General features: G+C 38.1%; 1 protein-coding gene across 1 annotated transcript in view; it reads right to left on the bottom strand.

Moving 5' to 3' along the window:
* Nucleotides 1-18,401, bottom strand: part of TBC1D1 (TBC1 domain family member 1) — a 2,608,647-nt gene that overhangs the window by 255,288 nt on the left and 2,334,958 nt on the right. The window contains exon 17 of the mRNA XM_044062143.1: nucleotides 3,615-3,784. Coding sequence (XP_043918078.1) covers nucleotides 3,615-3,784 — 170 coding nt within the window. The remainder of the gene's footprint in view (nucleotides 1-3,614; nucleotides 3,785-18,401) is intronic.

The raw sequence follows: 18,401 nt of genomic DNA on the forward strand, positions 1-18,401 counted from the left end.
AAGTCTGAAACTCAAGTATCTATCATTATTGTCTGACTTCAGTCCTCAATAATCTGCCAGAAAACCAAAAGTTTATGAGGAACAGACCAAAATATGAGGCAAAAATTTGGACATTCAGTGAAAATATATACAGTTGAGAGGTATGGCTCTCATGGGGAAGCATCTGCTCTCATCAAAGAATGGAACAATGAAGACCTGGTCCTAGGAAACCAATTAAGTCCTTGTAGTGCGATGAATCAGCAGGAACCCAGATATAAAAGAGCTTTGTAATCTTTGCCTCTTTCTTTATAGTAAATATACTAAGTTTGAGATTGCTGTGTCTCAAGTATTCCCTTTTCTCTGAGGTATGGCAATCTCAGACTTAGTATATATCAGCAGCGGGAGTATGAGTGATGCCACTCCTCACAATGTGAAGTGAAGGGTAAGTGTTTCCCCTGTTAATAATTACTTTCATTTTTGCATTTCTTTTCAAAATTCAGTAACTCCCAGTTATGGGTCTCGAAGTTACAATGTGGAGCCAACAGAAAGCTTGTGCCACAAAACTGGAACTAGTTCCTGGTAAACCTGCATCTTAGTTTGAGTGATCTACTTAAAGTACCTGAGGCAAAACAGCGAGCTGCTTGCCAGTAATTTCTTCCCCTGTAACTGGCACTATCAGACCTTGGATGGAAGGTCAGGCAAATTACTGGTGGCAGTGTCGAAAAGAACAGCTCCACAGAGAAATCCTTAACGCAAATTTATTAACAGAAAACAGCGTTTTCGCCACAATAATATGCAGCTTCATCAGAGGTAAAAAGGTAATCTGCAAGTGAAAGGCACTACATAAATATCCTAAAACCAGGAAATGACATCCAACAACTTCCTGGAGTTTAACCAAGTTCCTTATTATGATAACTTATAAAAAAGTGCCTTAACTATCACATACTGCAACCTATTTTAAAATACATAATGCAGACAACCAGCTCAAATATTAAAAAGTTTTTTTAAACTATATAAGAAGTGTAACTTCCATTAAACACATAAAGAATGCTACAATAAACATCTATAATTTATCTTTATGATTTGTTTTTTTTTAAAAAATATATATTCTTAAAAAAGTATGTATGTGATACATAACCATAACTAGAAGCTAAATCAAAAGTCAGCCTAAATAAAATATGTAAGTTGTTACTGAATGATCACCTTATTCTACATCAGTGTAATTTTCTGATGTCATAAACAATTAAATCAGTGCAGACTAAAACACATTTTTATATTTTTATAGTCTATAAACACATCCTGAACTGTGAATATCTTCAACCAGTCAGAATACATGTAACCAAATGAATACATTTCACACAAAATAGTTCATCTAAGATAACTTCTTAATTTCAATACCGGTGCAATATTACAATTACTGTTCAGCCCAGGATGTCTAAATGCATCCAGACGTAGCTGCCATTCTAATTCCCGATTCTCCAATATTAGTGAGAATGGGCCACCCCTGACCTTTAATGGTACATGGTCAATGGCCATGAAATAAAACCCATGGCCTGGGTTTGTTTCAACATGTTTTGCCAAGGCGTTCTCACTCCTAACGTTCCTAATGGCATAAAGATGTTCGTACATCCGATCTCGGACCCTACGGTCCGTCTTTCCAATGTAGAACGCTTGGCAACAGTCACACATAGCTATGTATATGATAGATTTACTCTCACAATTCAAAGGGAAGCGAATTTGATATTTTTTATCCCTCACTACAAATGTTTCACCTGTTTTTACTCTGCTACAATACTTGCAAAAACCACATTGCTGCATCCCTCTCTTTTTATTAAATGTATATTGTGATGTATCCCTTTGTAGCATTTCCTTGAGATTGTTAGATCTTCTAAAAATAAACTTAGGTGTACTACCTAACTTTTCCGTCAAGTAGGAATTGGAGTTAATAAAATGCCAATTCTTACGTATTATGGCTAAAATTCCTTTGGTGTTCATACTATAAGTGGTAATGAAACTTAGTGCGAAGTCGCATTGCTGAACTGCTTGCATACTCGCACCAAGCTCATCCTCAATTAACCTAGGCCCAGCTAGACTGGCATCAATGTAGAGGTCACCTTAGATGAACTATTTTGTGTGAAATGTATTCATTTGGTTACATGTATTCTGACTGGTTGAAGATATTCACAGTTCAGGATGTGTTTATAGACTATAAAAATACAAAAATGTGTTTTAGTCCGCACTGATTTAATTGTTTATGACATCAGAAAATTACACTGATGTAGAATAAGGTGATCATTCAGTAACAACTTACATATTTTATTTAGGCTGACTTTTGATTTAGCTTCTAATTATGGTTATGTATCACATACATACTTTTTTAAGAATATATATTTTTAAAAAAAAAACAAATCATAAAGATAAATTATAGATGTTTATGGTAGCATTCTTTATGTGTTTAATGGAAGTTACACTTCTTATATAGTTTTAAAAAAACTTTTTAATATTTGAGCTGGTTGTCTGCATTATAAATTTTAAAATAGGTTGCAGTATGTGATAGTTAAGGCACTTTTCTTATATGTTATCATAATAAGGAACTTGGTTAAACTCCAGGAAGTTGTTGGATGTCATTTCCTGGTTTTAGGATATTTATGTAGTGCCTTTCACTTGCAGATTACCTTTTTACCTCTGATGAAGCTGCATATTATTGTGGCGAAAACGCTGTTTTCTGTTAATAAATTTGCGTTAAGGATTTATCTGTGGAGCTGTTCTTTTCGACAAGGGACCTCTGATTTTGTCTATTTTTGGTTTTTATTTTTCTGTTTTTCAAATTACTGGTGGCAATTGTTAAATGTTAGTGTGCCAATGAAACATGCACACTAACACTGAAGAAGCACATACTTATATACTATGTAAATAGTTCATTACTTCCCATTAACAAATGCAACTTACAGTACTGAGCTAAAGAGTATGACAATGATAGGCTGGCAACATTATTCAGAAGAGCACACTGGAGGAACTCTACAAAAATATCATCATACATTTTATACAGTCTTTGAATGTGTCAGAAACTAGATTATGCCACCCTATCAAAAGTTCACTGCACAGCTGATTAAATTAATGTGCCATTAAAATAAACAGAGTGTTAATAATAATACACTTCTAGAAATGTAGCATTTTTTTTGCAAGGACTGCGTTTTATTCACCAACCCTGGGAAATATTTGTCAGCTTATGTTAAGAATATTACAACCTGGTAAGTTACTGTTTTTGTTAGATGCAGCAAAAATGGTGAAAATTACAGTGTTCAGTGTTCATAATTTTGAAAACCGCTGACCCGATGTTCACAAAACTTGAAACCCTATGTTGCTTACACAATACCTGGACAGCACTGGCAATGTTAGTGCTTTAGCAAATAAGTTCTGTTTCATCTCAATGCAGTTTGATTCTTGGCCAATGTTGTTGGGTTTGAAGCAAAGTTGCTGTTCATCCACACAGCTTGAGAAACATAATCACAAATGTAATCACCTTTGACATGATCACTGCACATTAATTAGGTACCAATGTAAGCAATATAAACAAAACAGGCTCAAGGCACTGTCCCAAACCAAGTTACCTAGAGTGTAAGATTCCACCCTACCTGATTGATAGTTTTTTCCATTTGCACCAGCCCAAGATTTGGCAGAGTACTTTTGATGAAATCCACAATTGCCTCTAAATTGTCATGCTGCAGAATCAGGGGCTTGTGACTCCCAAGAAGACTTAGAGCCACTTTAAAAGTGACCTCTGGTCCTTGGAGAAACAACATATCTGCAGGGGAAAAACAAGACAAAACAATCAAACGTTGCATTTCTTCCTCATTTCACTTGCTCATGAATAGCTGCAATGAAATTATTGTTGGCATACCATTGTGAATTCCCTAATTTTGCAATTACACAGAAAGAAAATAACATTTCTCTCAAGGTGCCTGGGCATTTTCTAACTTCAGTTTCTTTGGCCACTGTGCTGAAATATACATTGTATCATAAATATTATTTTACGGAGTCTGGTAACAACATTTGCTGTTTGGTGCTTTTTGCTATTTAGCATGCCTTTTCAATGCCATCAGTGAAACTACAACTTCTGATTCTGTCTTATACTTCTAAATGACCTTCCAGAATTAAGCCTCCAGCCATATGTGCGTTATACGGTCAGCTTTATGTTCACTTGTGTTCTTACAGAGTACTGATACGGAAAGCCCTCTCCAGACCCTAATCTACTCTCCTCTGGTACACTACAGACTTCTGTATTTGGACCTCTCTTTTTCATTGTTTATTAGTCCCCCTACACATGATAATTCTGTTCTAAATGGGCGTCTCCAATATGTTGATGACCTGGCCATTTTCAGGTCCAGCTATTTACCTTCCATCATTAGTTCTTACCTTCTTTTATGATGTAATATCTACTGATGTCTGATTGTGATGTAAAGAGTTTACTATTAATGCTACCAAAACCACAGCTGTACTCTGTTACCTTAGTAATACCTCCATCAAATCCATCTACTAACTGGAAAATAAGACTGTGAAATATCTAGCTCTCTGGCAAGACCAAATCTTTCCTTTACCAAAAAAAAAAAAAAAATGTCAGCTCAAGGCTGAGGTTGCATATAGTTATCTCTAACTTTTTTGACCAGGGACATGGGCTGACTTTGAATCTTCTTTGCTGCCAATCATTCTGCTACTAACAGTTACCCTGGTACTGCATACAGTTGTGTTCCATTCTCCGCTCCTCTACCAGTGAGAGCTACAGTGTAGCCATCTGGGATGTTAAACTTTAATCAATATATTCCAAGTCATACAACCTCAATTGCTTTCATATCTATAAACTTCTAAACTTCAACTACAGTCCAGCAAATGCGGAGTACCTGTCCTTTACCCTACCTTTGTGATAGCAGGTTCTTTCTTCTTCTTCTAGCATAACAGTTCACAAAAATAACTACCACTGATTATCCCAGTGTAGCAGGGTATCCAACTATGCTGCTTGCAATCCAGGTTCAACTAGCAGCCCAGGAGGCGGAAGAACAGCTAAGGGAAGAGAAGTGACAAGGTTTTGCCAGTTCAGCTCTCACAGGGGTAAACCCATTAGTGGTCTTTGGACTCTAGGAACCTAGCAGCAGAGGCCTAGCTGTAAGGCAGGCAGAGCTTTTGAGGATTACACTATCTGTATTAATGAGCAGCATCTCCGCACTATGCTCATTGTATGAACACCCCTTGGGTGTTCTCTGGGGCACAGAAGAGGAGAAATAAAATTCACATAAAAAAGTCCTTGATCCATGGCATTAATAAAAGGTACAATTATTCTCACATAAGACAGTATGAGGATAGAAACAGAAGGATCAAACAAAACTAGTGGACCAGTTCCATATACTCCACCAATGACAAACAAATAAAAAACACCAGGGAACACGTTTTGTGATAATATATTCATGAAGTCATACAAATTTTAATTACTAATCATTTTAAATAGCTACACTCACATACAGCAATTAATTGCCAAAAATCATGATTCAGCAGACAGTATCTACAGCAGGTGACAAAAAGCCTATTTTAAGTGTTCTCAAAAAATAATGACAGGTATTGGAATTTCAGGCTTCATATCCTTCAGAAGATGCATCATGCAAACTCTGCTAGTTAGATGTCAGATGAAAGACTACTTTTTTGAGAATGTCTACTTCACAGAACTAAACCACATAGCAACTATCTTGCAAACAATATTTTGTACACTTAGGCATATCTTCACATGAAGCTTGGCATCCAAGACTAAAACTAAGCAGATAAATTGTACTGTCGTAGACTGACATTGGAGAATAAATGGAATTAATTTATAATACAGTTATCTTGGTTACTATCTTTGGGTAGTGTTCTTTCTGTGTACTTAAGGTGTGGATCATAAAAAAAAGACAACAAAGAAATATTAAGTACAAAAAGATTTACTTGGCTAGGTCATCCTCTTTTATACCATTCTGTCAGGTTATCACATCTGTCATACAACACCCTACAGTCTGGCTATAAAACTGTTTGTGGGAAGAGAAGAGATCATGAAGCAGCAAGGTATGCCAAAAAGCATGATTCAGCAGACAGTATCTACAATAGGTGACAAAAAGAACAAGCTCATTGTTCTACTAGTTGCAATAAATCTGTGTATGTATCTTTAATATGAGAACACCCATATCACCGAACACTGCCATCGCCTTGCATACCTCTCAATACCTCAGTGCAAGAAATTTGGATAATGCAAAAGTAATGCGGTGGGCGGGAGGAATAAAGGTCCAAAATCTTACATAGATTTTAAATATTGCTCTTATAAACTTAGACTGCTCCTACCGTGGTAGTGTTTGCATTAGGATGCAGTTTCTGAAGGATATTAAACCTGGCATTCAAATATCTGTCATTGTTTACTGACTATAATCCTTAAGGATTTGCCAGACAATCACAAATTTTATAAGGAAAAGACCAAAACATATGAGGCCAAATTCTGGATATTCTTTGAAATTCTGGACAGTTGACAGGTATTTTACAATGGAATATGTGCTCCTTTCTGTTAAATAAGTGGAAGTATAGATGAAAAGAGCTCATATCCTTCATTTTGTTCAGATGTAGTACAATACTCAGCACAGTCCCACCAAATTCAGCAATGCCCTAGTAAACAAAGGAATCATCATTGTATTTACTATTTACCATTGGCCCACAGACAACATCTATATCTGCCAGAATGTAAGAGCTTCTAACTTCTGTCCTTGGACTCAGCAATTATCTAAGACACATCAAAAAGGTGACATCTGTAACTTCATGTTAAATATATAGTCACTGGCACCAGTTATTGTTAAATGGTGACTGGGATGTAGGGCAGTATCTGATAGGAGACTGCTGACACCACCTTTATTTCTATAGTTATGAATCATCCTTGAGAGAGGTTACCACAGTCTGGGTGGGGATGAATAACAGGGAGGCTGTGATCATATAACTTTAACAGAAATCACTGAATTCCTCTTTGGTGATAAACAGCTTCTATGTGTTTCCATATAATCCAGATTCCTCTTGCAATTTATACAACATGCCATTAACCCTTCCTACTAAGGCAAAAAGTTATTACCAAAGAAGGAGGTGTGATTAACAACATTAGTTCCCCAACTATTTATAAAGCAGCATGTCCAAAATTTCACATATTTCAGCAGCAGTTCCATGGTTAATACAAGCAATAGTGGGGGAGGGGATGCCCTGTTTTATACTTCAATAAAGATCTAATAACTTAGAGCTGTCATAATTTCAAATACTTGCACAGCAATGACACACAAGGAAATAAAATGCTCTTTGAGTGCTTTCAAAAAAGCCACAGCACAGGCCTTCTATGGATTAAACAGTTCTATTTTATACTGTCTAAGCACATAATCCTTTGGCACAGAATGTCAAACGGAGAAGAGTGGATTTGAAATGTTTCCTACTATTACAGTGAGGTTACACAGCTGTGGCGAATCTCCCCTTTTCTGCAGGTGCGCACTCTCAATGTTGGAAAATACATATGCTTGGAAGTAATGACTCCACCGTCAAAGTTTTTTGTTATTGTGTTGGGGACCTAGACCACTGTTTTTGTGCTTCAGAAATTGTGTGTGGTTTTGGGCCTATGCCACTCTGGATTCTGCGAACTAGATGGCATAACCACATTAATGTAAATGGGTTATACACTCAGGCCACAGGACACTGACCACTGTGCTTAATTTGTTGTCAGATTCCATAATGAAGCATAATATGAGTTAAACCATTCTTAAGTGTCAACAAGGAAATGGAGGAGAATGATTTATTCCTCGTTTCAGATTTGATATCTCCCTTGACTGACATTCTACCTACAAACTCTGTTTTTATTTCAAGCTACATGACATTACCTTTGCCTCTGCAAGAACACACCTACAGCTCTATAGCTGCAACTACTGTTAAATTGCTATACAAATACATTTTGCAAAATACCTAAAGAGGGTAAAGATATATCGGATCCAGCTTCACACAGGCCCATTTCAATAATAAACCAAGATTATAAAGTGTTTATGTCTATAATGGCTAGAAGAATGGCAAAAGTGATAACAAAATTGATAGATATAGATCAGTGTGGCTTTGTGGAGGGGAGGCAATCATTTGACAATATAATACTAACAGAACATTGATGATCCCGAAGTAACCAGAATGTAAGAGGATACCATGTTGTTGGTGGGTCTTGATGCAGAGAAACCATTTAACAGAGTAGATTGGGACTTCATGAGCAGGACAATGGCAGAATGTGCTTTCCCTGATACAATTATAAGGTTGATTAGGAGTAGATATGAGGAATCAGAGGTGAAACTCAAAGTGGGTTGGGCCCTATCTGATAACTTATGCTTGAGTAGAGAACCAGGCAGGGTAGTCCACTTTTCCGTTTGCTGTTTGCATTATATTTAGAACCACTGGCAAAGAAAATAAGGGATTCAGACATTCAAGGATATAATTGTCAGGTAGTCAGGAAACGCTGGCTCTATTTGCAGATATTATTTTATACGTGACAAAACCAGAATGGGACATTACAGTGTTGTGGAACATTTTAAGATGGTTTCAGATCTTCTCAGGATACAAAATTAATGAAGCCAAAACAAAGGCAAGAGCAGTTATGTACCCACACACGAATTGCTCCAACAATATCCATATTTATGGGGACATGATATAGGAGTATGGATTAGAAATGACTCTGTTATGGCAGCTAATGATGTGTGGGAAGAGACTAAATAGAAGATAATACAAAAATTGAGACACTGGAAGCTTTGTTATATGGATATGTTTACTAAGATACAAGCAATTAAAATGTTTTAAGTCACTTAAGTCTTACACACAGGTTAGGTATATTTTTATCATAAATTGGAGAAGCTGTGGATACCAATCAAAAAAGAGCTGAAGGAGTTTATCTGGGAAGGGAAGACAGCAAGGGGCAAATGGGATAAGCTGATTCTGCCAATAGAACAAGGCGGACTAGGACTACCCGATTTGAGGGGTATTTTAGAGCAACATAGTTAAGGTTGTTACACACTGCACAAGCAGAAAACTATAATGCAAAGTGGAAAGGAATGATAATGGTATTGGGGGGTGGCTAAAGAAATAAGGGCAGACGGGGATTCTGGATGCGGACTCTTAAGGAGAACAACAAAAACCATATAGAGTATTATATAGTGATGACTGTGGTTAGGGATACAGATAATAGGCAAGAGGGGGCTGGAGTTCACTGGAGAAAACTGGCAAAGGAACCAAGGTATTTGGAGAAAATAACTAGAAAGGGAAAGTTAACAGAATGCGAAGAGGTCAAGAATTTATTTGGACTGCAGGTTAGCGATTGCCTTCCCTTATCAAGGATTGATATCAGAGTACAGGCAAAGAGGAAGAAATGGGGGGCTCTTAAATGAAAGACCAGCACTGGTAGAGTTTTTAATAGAATATAGAGCAGAAGCTGCCGTTAAAAGCATATAAAATATTGCATAATAACTATAAGAATCAATCACAGGAGTTTAGAAAGGCTTGGGAAGAGAGACTGGATAAGCAATTCACAAAGAGACAATGGGGGGGGGGTTATGTGTATCTCCCAAATATGCAACAAAGTGTAGAAGATTTAGGATCTTTGCCTTGTAGTGTTTACATAGGTATTTTTATACTCCAAGTAGATTCCAAGAATTTTTCCTTAGGTGGACAGCAAAGGGAGGTGTAACGGGCAGGAAAGAGGTGGCTGGGAACATTTTTTTTAGGTTGCAGTCAGCTGACAGACTTCAGGGATTCCCTGTGGATTGTTGTGTCCGAGATGCTGCGTGAACAGATTGGACTTACTGGGGAAATTTTGGGGGTTTTTTGAGCTACGATACAGAATTGCAAATGCCTAGACATAGTAAAGCTTTGCTGAGTCTAGTTATGGTGGCTGCCCAAAAAGCAATTACTAGAAAATAAAAATCAAAGTCTAGACAAACTTTACTAGAAGTGGTGACAGAGATAAAACAACTGCAATTGGGATCTTTAGAAAAGAGAAAGAGCAAACTACACTGGACACTGGCATTAACATACTGTAACCACTTAAACATAGTATCCCACCCAAAAATCATTCCCACTTTCAATAATATGGAAATCCTATTAACATCACTATTTTTCAACAACCATAAACAAATATCTATTGCCACCATCTATATTCCTCCAGGTTCCAATATCCCAACACTGGAAGACTTCCTATCATGGTCTAACCACTACATCTCAAATGAAACCATCATCCTCTGTGACACTAATATACATTGGCTTAAACTAACACAAAGCAGCTCCACAAACTCCATCAATCTGTTCAAATTTACACAAATTATGCAAACCCCAACACACACACAACAAACAATCACCCTGAATCCACCCTAGACTGGATATTAGTATCCCAGCCACAATACTAGTCCAATCCCAAAACCCTTCCCAACACCCTAAGTGACCACTTACCAGCGCTGATACACAGACTATCAACCTCCACTCCAAGCATTCATTCATACAAAAGAACCAGAAATCTAGCCAATTTTAGCCAGTCTCACTTTTGCAACCTATTACAAACACTAAACTAGAACCCATTGAAATATCTTCCCTTAGATGAAGCAGTACATTATTTCAATAGTCTTCCTAGATACCCTTAACTCCATAGCCCCCATAAGGAAAAACAGAGTTAATCTTGGAGCTTTTCTCCCCAGGCCTCTGCTGAAAATGGACATGCATCCAGTCGGACTATCCCGGTCAACAAATGTAAAATAAAAAATAAATAAATAAATAAACATAACCATGCTCCTTGACTATCTAAATCAATCAAGCAACTACTGATGAATAGAGACCGAGCATGGCACAAATGAAGAAAAGATAAGACCCCAACCAACAAAACTGTCTTCAAAATACTTAATAACAAAGCAAAACAGGCCATTAATCAGGACAAAAAGACTTACTTCTCCCAACAAATAAACACCCACAGCAATAATCTCAGGCTTTTCTGGAAATCTGTGAACTCATTACTAAATCCTGGCAACACCCAAAACCTATCTCCATTTCCAGACAAAAGCCCAGCTGAAATCAGTGAAATATTTAATAAAAACTTTATTGATATTATCCTTACATTAGTAAATGCAGGCAATACCCCATCCCCCATTAACCCGTCCATCATACCTCAAAGCAATATCAGCTCCATACCGTCTTTTAACTTCCAACCTGTAGCAACCTCTGAAATACAAACATTACTTGGCAAATTGAAACCAGCCTCCTTATCCGCTGATAATCTTCCCCCAGAATACCTCAAAATTAGTGCTAAGGCAATATGTTTCCCAGTAAGTATCTTTACAAATCAATCACTTGCAGAGCACACAGTCCCCCAGCTCTGGGAAAAAATCAATAATCACCCCACTTCATAAAGGTGGAAACCCTCATGACCTATCTAATTTTAGACCCATTTCCATACTGTCTCCTCTATCTAAAATAATGGAGAAATGCATCCACAAACAACTGGTTGAATAGCTAAGCAGCATCAACCTACTATCCCCTTAATAACATGTTTTTCGACAATCCCACAGTACCATTACTGCCCTAGTCTCCTTCATAAATTACATCTATAACGCCCTAGATAGTAATCTACTTACATCAGTGCTGTTATTGGATCTCTCAAAAGCATTCGACACAGTCTCCCACATCAAGCTTATCCAGCAACTCCACTCACTAGGATGCTCTGATGCCACCCTAATTTGGTTCACTAGCTACTCGGAAAACCGGCAGCAATCTGTAAAATGGCTGAATAACCTCTCTAGCTTTCTCCTAAATAACACAGGAGTGCCCCAGGGGTCAGTCTTGGGACCCTTACTATTCAACATTTTTATAAATGACCTAAATAAAGTTCCCATTGACTGTACTACCATACAATATGCAGACAATTCAACCATAATCTGTACCTCCAATAACTTCTCTGACCTCTAAAAGTTAACACAAAAGGCCTTTACATCCATAGAACTCTGGCTAAACCAATCACATCTATTACTTAACCCTAATAAATCTAAACCACTCATCTTTGCATCTAAACCTGTTCCTACAGACTTTACTATATTCTCCATAAACAAAACCCCAATAGAGTTAGCAAATCAGGCCAAACTGCTAAGAATTACTATTGACAGCAAACTTAGCTTTGACTTGCATATTAATAATGCAATAAAAAAGACTCACTTCAAATTAGGCAAACTTTACAGAAACAAACAATACTTAGACAAATCCATCCGAATAAAACTTTCAAAAAGTCTTCTCCTTCCAACCTTAATATGTGGGTCTCCTATCTTCACCAATCTCCACAACTCTTTGCAACACAAACTACAGTCCTGTTATTATAAGACTGTAAAATTCACATCAGACCCACCAAATCATACCCACCATTGCCAGGCCATGAAAGAACAAAACTGGCTAGAACTTGGACATTACCTACATTACACTCAACTTACCTTTGTCCATAAACTCGTTTACAAACCAGAGTGTTGCCCTTCCCTGAAAAATATAATTGAACTTTATATCCCATCCAAAAATCTACGGTCTAACAACAAACACCTACTTAAAGTATCAAGACCTAGTAAAGGAGCAGGTGCCTCTATTCCCATTCCATAACTAAGCCGTGGAACACCCTCCCATCATCAGTTACAGAATTAGACAATATAATCTCCTTTAAAAGAAAACAAAAGCATCTCACTGATAACCCCAGCTGCACACGCAACACATATCCACAGCCTCCTTAATCTAGCAAAACTGTTTCATGTAGCAAATATACTTATGTATATGTCATATTGTTACACCATACGAGTTATCCTTAATCTTTAGTATCCTATTCCACATATCAATGCAACCATCTTAACACATTCTCTTCTCTGTCACTTTCTGCTTTTACTACTACCATTAAATATATGCCACCTATAATCTACTTATTCCCTAGCTATAAGATTCTTACTATATCTGTCTTACCTTTAAGTTTAACTCTCTAATTCTACCTTTCCCTTTTCCTACTACCCCCCCCAAAAAAAATTGAGCTGTACTGTTAAATATTTCAAACTGTATAATTTTCATACATGCTAATGTTCCATTGTTACTGTATTGTGCCTTTTTACAACATATTTGCTGTTTAGATAGTTTTCTGTATTATTTCACTTCCTTTATAATTATAAATTTTGTTTCCTTACAAATTCATGTAATGATCTTCATGTAACTTGGAGCTTTTCTCTCCGGGCCTCCACTGAAAATGGGTCTCAAGCCCAGTGGACTTTCCCGGTCAACAAATGTCAATAAATAAATAATAAATAAATACCACAATGGCAAACCGAGGAGTACCAATACCAATGGAGGCTAAGGTATGTGTAACACTCAGAATTTTAGCTACAAGAACCTTCCAGCGACAAACAAGAGGCATGCTGGGGTGTCACAGGCATCAGCATCCAGGATCCTACATCACTTCCTGAATGCTACGCTACAGCATGCCAGTGACTACATATATTTTCCCCGTAGCCCCTAGGGCAGAGCTGCAACTATGCAGGATTTCATTCCCATAGCACACTTCCCCAAAGCCTTGCGTATCACAGACTACACGCACATTGAGATCAATGTACCACCCACGGAATAGGGAAGAGTCTAAATAAACAGAAAGGGCTTCTACTCCATTAACTGCCAAGTCATGTACAATGTTAAGGGAATCATCCTGAATGTGTGTGCTGGCAACCTCAGCAGTTACCACGACTACCATATCTGGCACAACTCACCGCTCTACCAGAAGTTTTCCAGGTGGGATATCCCACAAGTCCATACACTGGGGGATGCAATCGAACCATGGCTGATGATGCCCCATCAGAAATGCACACCCATGGAGGAACGCTATAATGAGGTACATGTTCAAACAAGAAATATCATAGTGTGTGTGTTTAGGCTGCTGAGGTCACTGTTTTGGTGCGCACATACGCGGGGGAGGCTGAAGTGCAATCCCAGTAATTGTGCCATAATTATCACTTTCTGTGCTATCCTACACAATATTATCTTCAGAAAACAGGTGCAACAAGAATACCAAGGGAAGAGCCACACATTCCACTACCACTGGTAAAGTCACTACAGCCACAGTAACATGAGGACTCAAGAGGGGGAACCATCAGCTATTGTGGGTGTAGGTAGACACATATGTGCACAATACGCTTTTGCCCTGTGCAAGAGGCAGCAGAGAGCACACATGCTGACCACCTAAGGGGTGCAACTTTCATCCTAGGCACATACATGCAATGAAATTGATGCCATGCAATGCTCACAACCTTTACTTACCCATGTAATGGCTGTGTTCTGCTAGCATCTGACAGAGTCAGCCCTGAATTACAACAGTTGTAACTGCAGGACTATCAAGGTAAGTGTTGAACCTGGAACAGGAAAACAAATGAGTAAGAACACAAATGAATGGCAGACATCTGCATGATGTTACTTGAAAATATAGCTAAGTAGAATGTGTGTGAGCTGTCCAGCAATGACATCAATATGTGACAGGAATGACTTACGTTGATAGATTTCTGCTGTTTATCAGTTAAAATACCTCACTCACTGAAAATACACACAATAGAAAAAGCAGTCCAAAGTCTAATTATTGCTACATTCTCACAAATGTAGCAATAAGCCTCACTGATGTATCAATGATTTCAAGGTAGTAATCACAACAGTAAAAAGGTTGAAAGAAATCAGTAAAAGTTTCAAAATAGCATCACCAACACATATACTAAGCACTCAGTCAGCTATGCACCCTGTGCATCAAAACAATACAAGTATCCCTGAATCCAAAAAATAGAAACAAGGATATGGCACAGTTATCATAATTTGCACAAGGTGGGGTGTGTGTGTGTGTGTGGGGGGGGGGGGGGTCAGGAGATTAAGGCTGACACAAAAGTATTGAGTGTGTGTTAGTAAGAAACACAGGAACAGAGGTAGGCAGACAGAAATGTAGCTAATTATCAAATGGCCACAGAGACAGGATGATTTGTAAGCTTCATGAGTGCCCCATGTACCTGTTATGTGTGTGTGTGTGTGTGTGTGTGTGTGTGTGTGTGTCTGTCTGTATGGGCACTCAATGCAAACAGTGTGTGTGTCTGCAGGAACACAGCCAAACTCTGTGCTAGCCCTACATCCTGCTATGTCAGACAGGTGTGAGCCACGCATGGCACACCCATGTGTACTGAACAACTCTTGTGCATAACTTTATTATCAATAGGTACAGATACAAAACAATTTCACAGGAAATAGTCAAACTATGTATTTTATTCTACAACCAAATACAAATTTCACTGAAAGGGGGTTTCACGGATTTGTAGGCTTGGGTGCCATAATCCTATGTGACATACATCAGAGAAGGATAAAACAGATAAATATCACATAACTAATGTATTACTTACAAAAACTATCAGTCTGTGTACTTGAAAAACACTTTCCATTTAGTACAAATGAAGGTTAGTTTGATGTCCCACTTCCCCCTCACGCACAAACAAAGGATTATATACACCAAGGAATACCACATAAGTGATGTACATATGTTTCCCACAGAAATATCAGGATACAAACACATTCTCAACAGAAATCACTTGAAACACAAACTTTTCTTCTTTGTCCACAAAATGGTAGGTCGTTCCCATCCCCAAAACATCAAACAAATGAAGGCTTGTGCAAACCAAGGAATATCACAGAAGTAATGTATATACACTTTCTACACAATTATCAGGATGTGTACACATTTACAATAGAAAAAAATCAATTTATGCATGTCAGTCACTTCTCACTGTGTCCACCACTCCCACGGTAGTTGCCCTGGGACACCTCAGAAGCATAACACCAGTGTCAGTGACATGTACATTACATTTCGCTCCAACAACAGATTACTATAAAATCAAATTTTGAAAATAATAATTGTGCTGAAAGTATAACCTGTCTATCTCTGAAATGGAAACACCTGCCAAAAATGGGTATGCTAACAGTGAAGTATAAGAACTGTACACAAATAAAAGTTAAATTTTCTGCTGGATATATACACACATTTGTAACATTTTACAATGTTACAGAGTTTAGGTTGTATTTAAATAATGCAAGCATACCTTAGCCAAATTATAAGCCTTCTCTACAGATAAATCACCTTCAAAGAGATAACAATCTTCTGTTTTGTCCAAATACAGACGTTTCATCACTTTCAAGTTCCCTAGCTACACTGTTACCATTTTTACTGTGTAGATTCAGCCCTCTGAGCACTGTGGAAATGCAAATGAGGTGTGAGCTCATTATAATTGCTGAATACCAAACTTTTGAATTTGTATAGCAGATGAAAACACTGTAGGCACTGCACCACTGTTAGTTGCTAATGGCTTGCAACTATGAATGATTAGTGTGAGAGAGAAAGAAAACATAACTGTAGTTCAGACAACCTTTACTACAGTGGTTATGTCAGTGGGGATAAACTTACAAAGTGTGGAAATAACTTCAGTGAGTATTTAAATGAAACAAAACACTACACATTTATCAATTTTGATCAAAAATAGCAAATCTGTCATGCCTTTCCTGAAAAAAAAAGAAGTTATATACTCACCATAACATTCCATGTGTGTTGTACATCTTCGCCTTCATTCTTACTAGGATGGGTCTGGATCTGACTCGGCCTTTATATTCAGCCTTGAGGTCTTCTACCAGCTCTTGGCTAAACCCTATCCCAGCATGCACCAGAAAATCTCCCCAGATCTTGTTTGCAATTAGAATAGTAGTATGAAATAATCACAGTAAAATAACTCAGAGTCCAATGAAGAAGGCCAGAGAATAATGCTATCCAACTGTACCAAATCGGTCTTCCAGGAGTAAAAATGGCCAGAGGTATGGAGGGTGGGATGTAAGAATGAAGGCGAAGATGGACAACACACATGGAACATTATGGTGAGTACGTACTTCTTTATGTGTTGTCCTATCTCGCCTTCATTCTTACTAGGATGGGACAACATCCCTAGCTCCATCTTTCTTGGGTGGTTCAAGGGAGAATATTCTTCAGAATCATGGAACCAAAAGAGGTCCTGTTCCTGGAGGCCAAATCGAGTTTGTAATGAGTGATAAAGGTATGTGGTCTTACACATGTTGCTGAAGCACAAATTATATCAATTGATAGTTTAGCCAGAAAGGCGGAAGACGATGCAATGGCCCTTGTAGAGTGGGTTTTAACTCTATTGGGGAGATCTCTATTTTGAGACTTATAGATGAAAGTTAGGCAATCTGAAAGCCATTTTGAAAGTGTTACTTAAAGACTGAAATACCTTTCTTTGACTCTGAAAAGGAGATAAATAGCTGGTCAGACTTTCTTAAGTCCTTAGTCCTATGTAAGTAGAAACATAACTGTCTATGCACATCTAGCTGATGTAACATGTATTCTGCCTTATTCTCGTAATTTGGGTAAAAGACTGGCAGCTCTATAGATTGGTTCAAATTTGACTCTGAGCATACTTTTGGCATAAAGGAATGGTTTGTTCATATGGACACCTTGTCTCTATGGAAAAGCAAGTAGGGGGCTTTATTGACAAGGCTTGCAGCTTTGACACGCTTCTAGCAAAGGTAATGGCTATCAAGAGAATAGTTTTCCATGTCAAGAACTTGAGTTCACAAGATGATGCTGGCTCAAATGGTGGAAAAATTAAATGAGACAGGACAAAATTTAAGTCTCATGGTGCTGGAGGGTCTTTGACAGGTGGTCGTAATAACAAGGTACCTTTAAGAAAGGCTTTGTATAGTCTGTGAGACATAACATCGAAGCCAGATTCACCTAAATGGAAACTGGATATCACTGCTAGCTGAACTGTAATGGTAGCTGTGGCTGCTCCTTCATTAAATACTTTGCCAGGAATTCTAGAATGGAATTCACTGGGGCAGGAAAAGGGTCAATAAGATTATGAGAAGCCCATAAAGAGAATCCTTACCATTTGCTTCTATATATATTTCTTGTTGAAGCCTTATGAGATGAAATTAGGATATGCTTAACTGAAGAAGAGAGGTTAGGAAACCTGGCTATTGTTGGAATCAGAGCAGCCAAGCTGTCAATTTGAGGGTCTGAAGGGAAGGATGGAGCATTCCTGATGGATGAGTCAGAAGGTCTGGAACCGGGACCAGCAACCAAGGCTCCTCCCAAAGATGAGGCCACAGGAAAGAGAACCAAATTTGACAAGGTCAGTATGGAGCGATGAATATCAAACCCCTTCCCAAGACTTTGGCTTTCTGAAGTACTTTGGGACATTAAAGGAGGAGGGGGGAGTATAGAGGAGTCCCAAGGACTAATCATGAACAAGTGCATCCCTTGGTGACTCCCCCAGAGGGGGGAT

The sequence above is a fragment of the Protopterus annectens genome, chromosome 2.part1 (genome assembly GCF_019279795.1).
Source record: "Protopterus annectens isolate FY-2018-M chromosome 2.part1, PAN1.0, whole genome shotgun sequence".
NCBI lineage: Eukaryota > Metazoa > Chordata > Ceratodontiformes > Protopteridae > Protopterus > Protopterus annectens.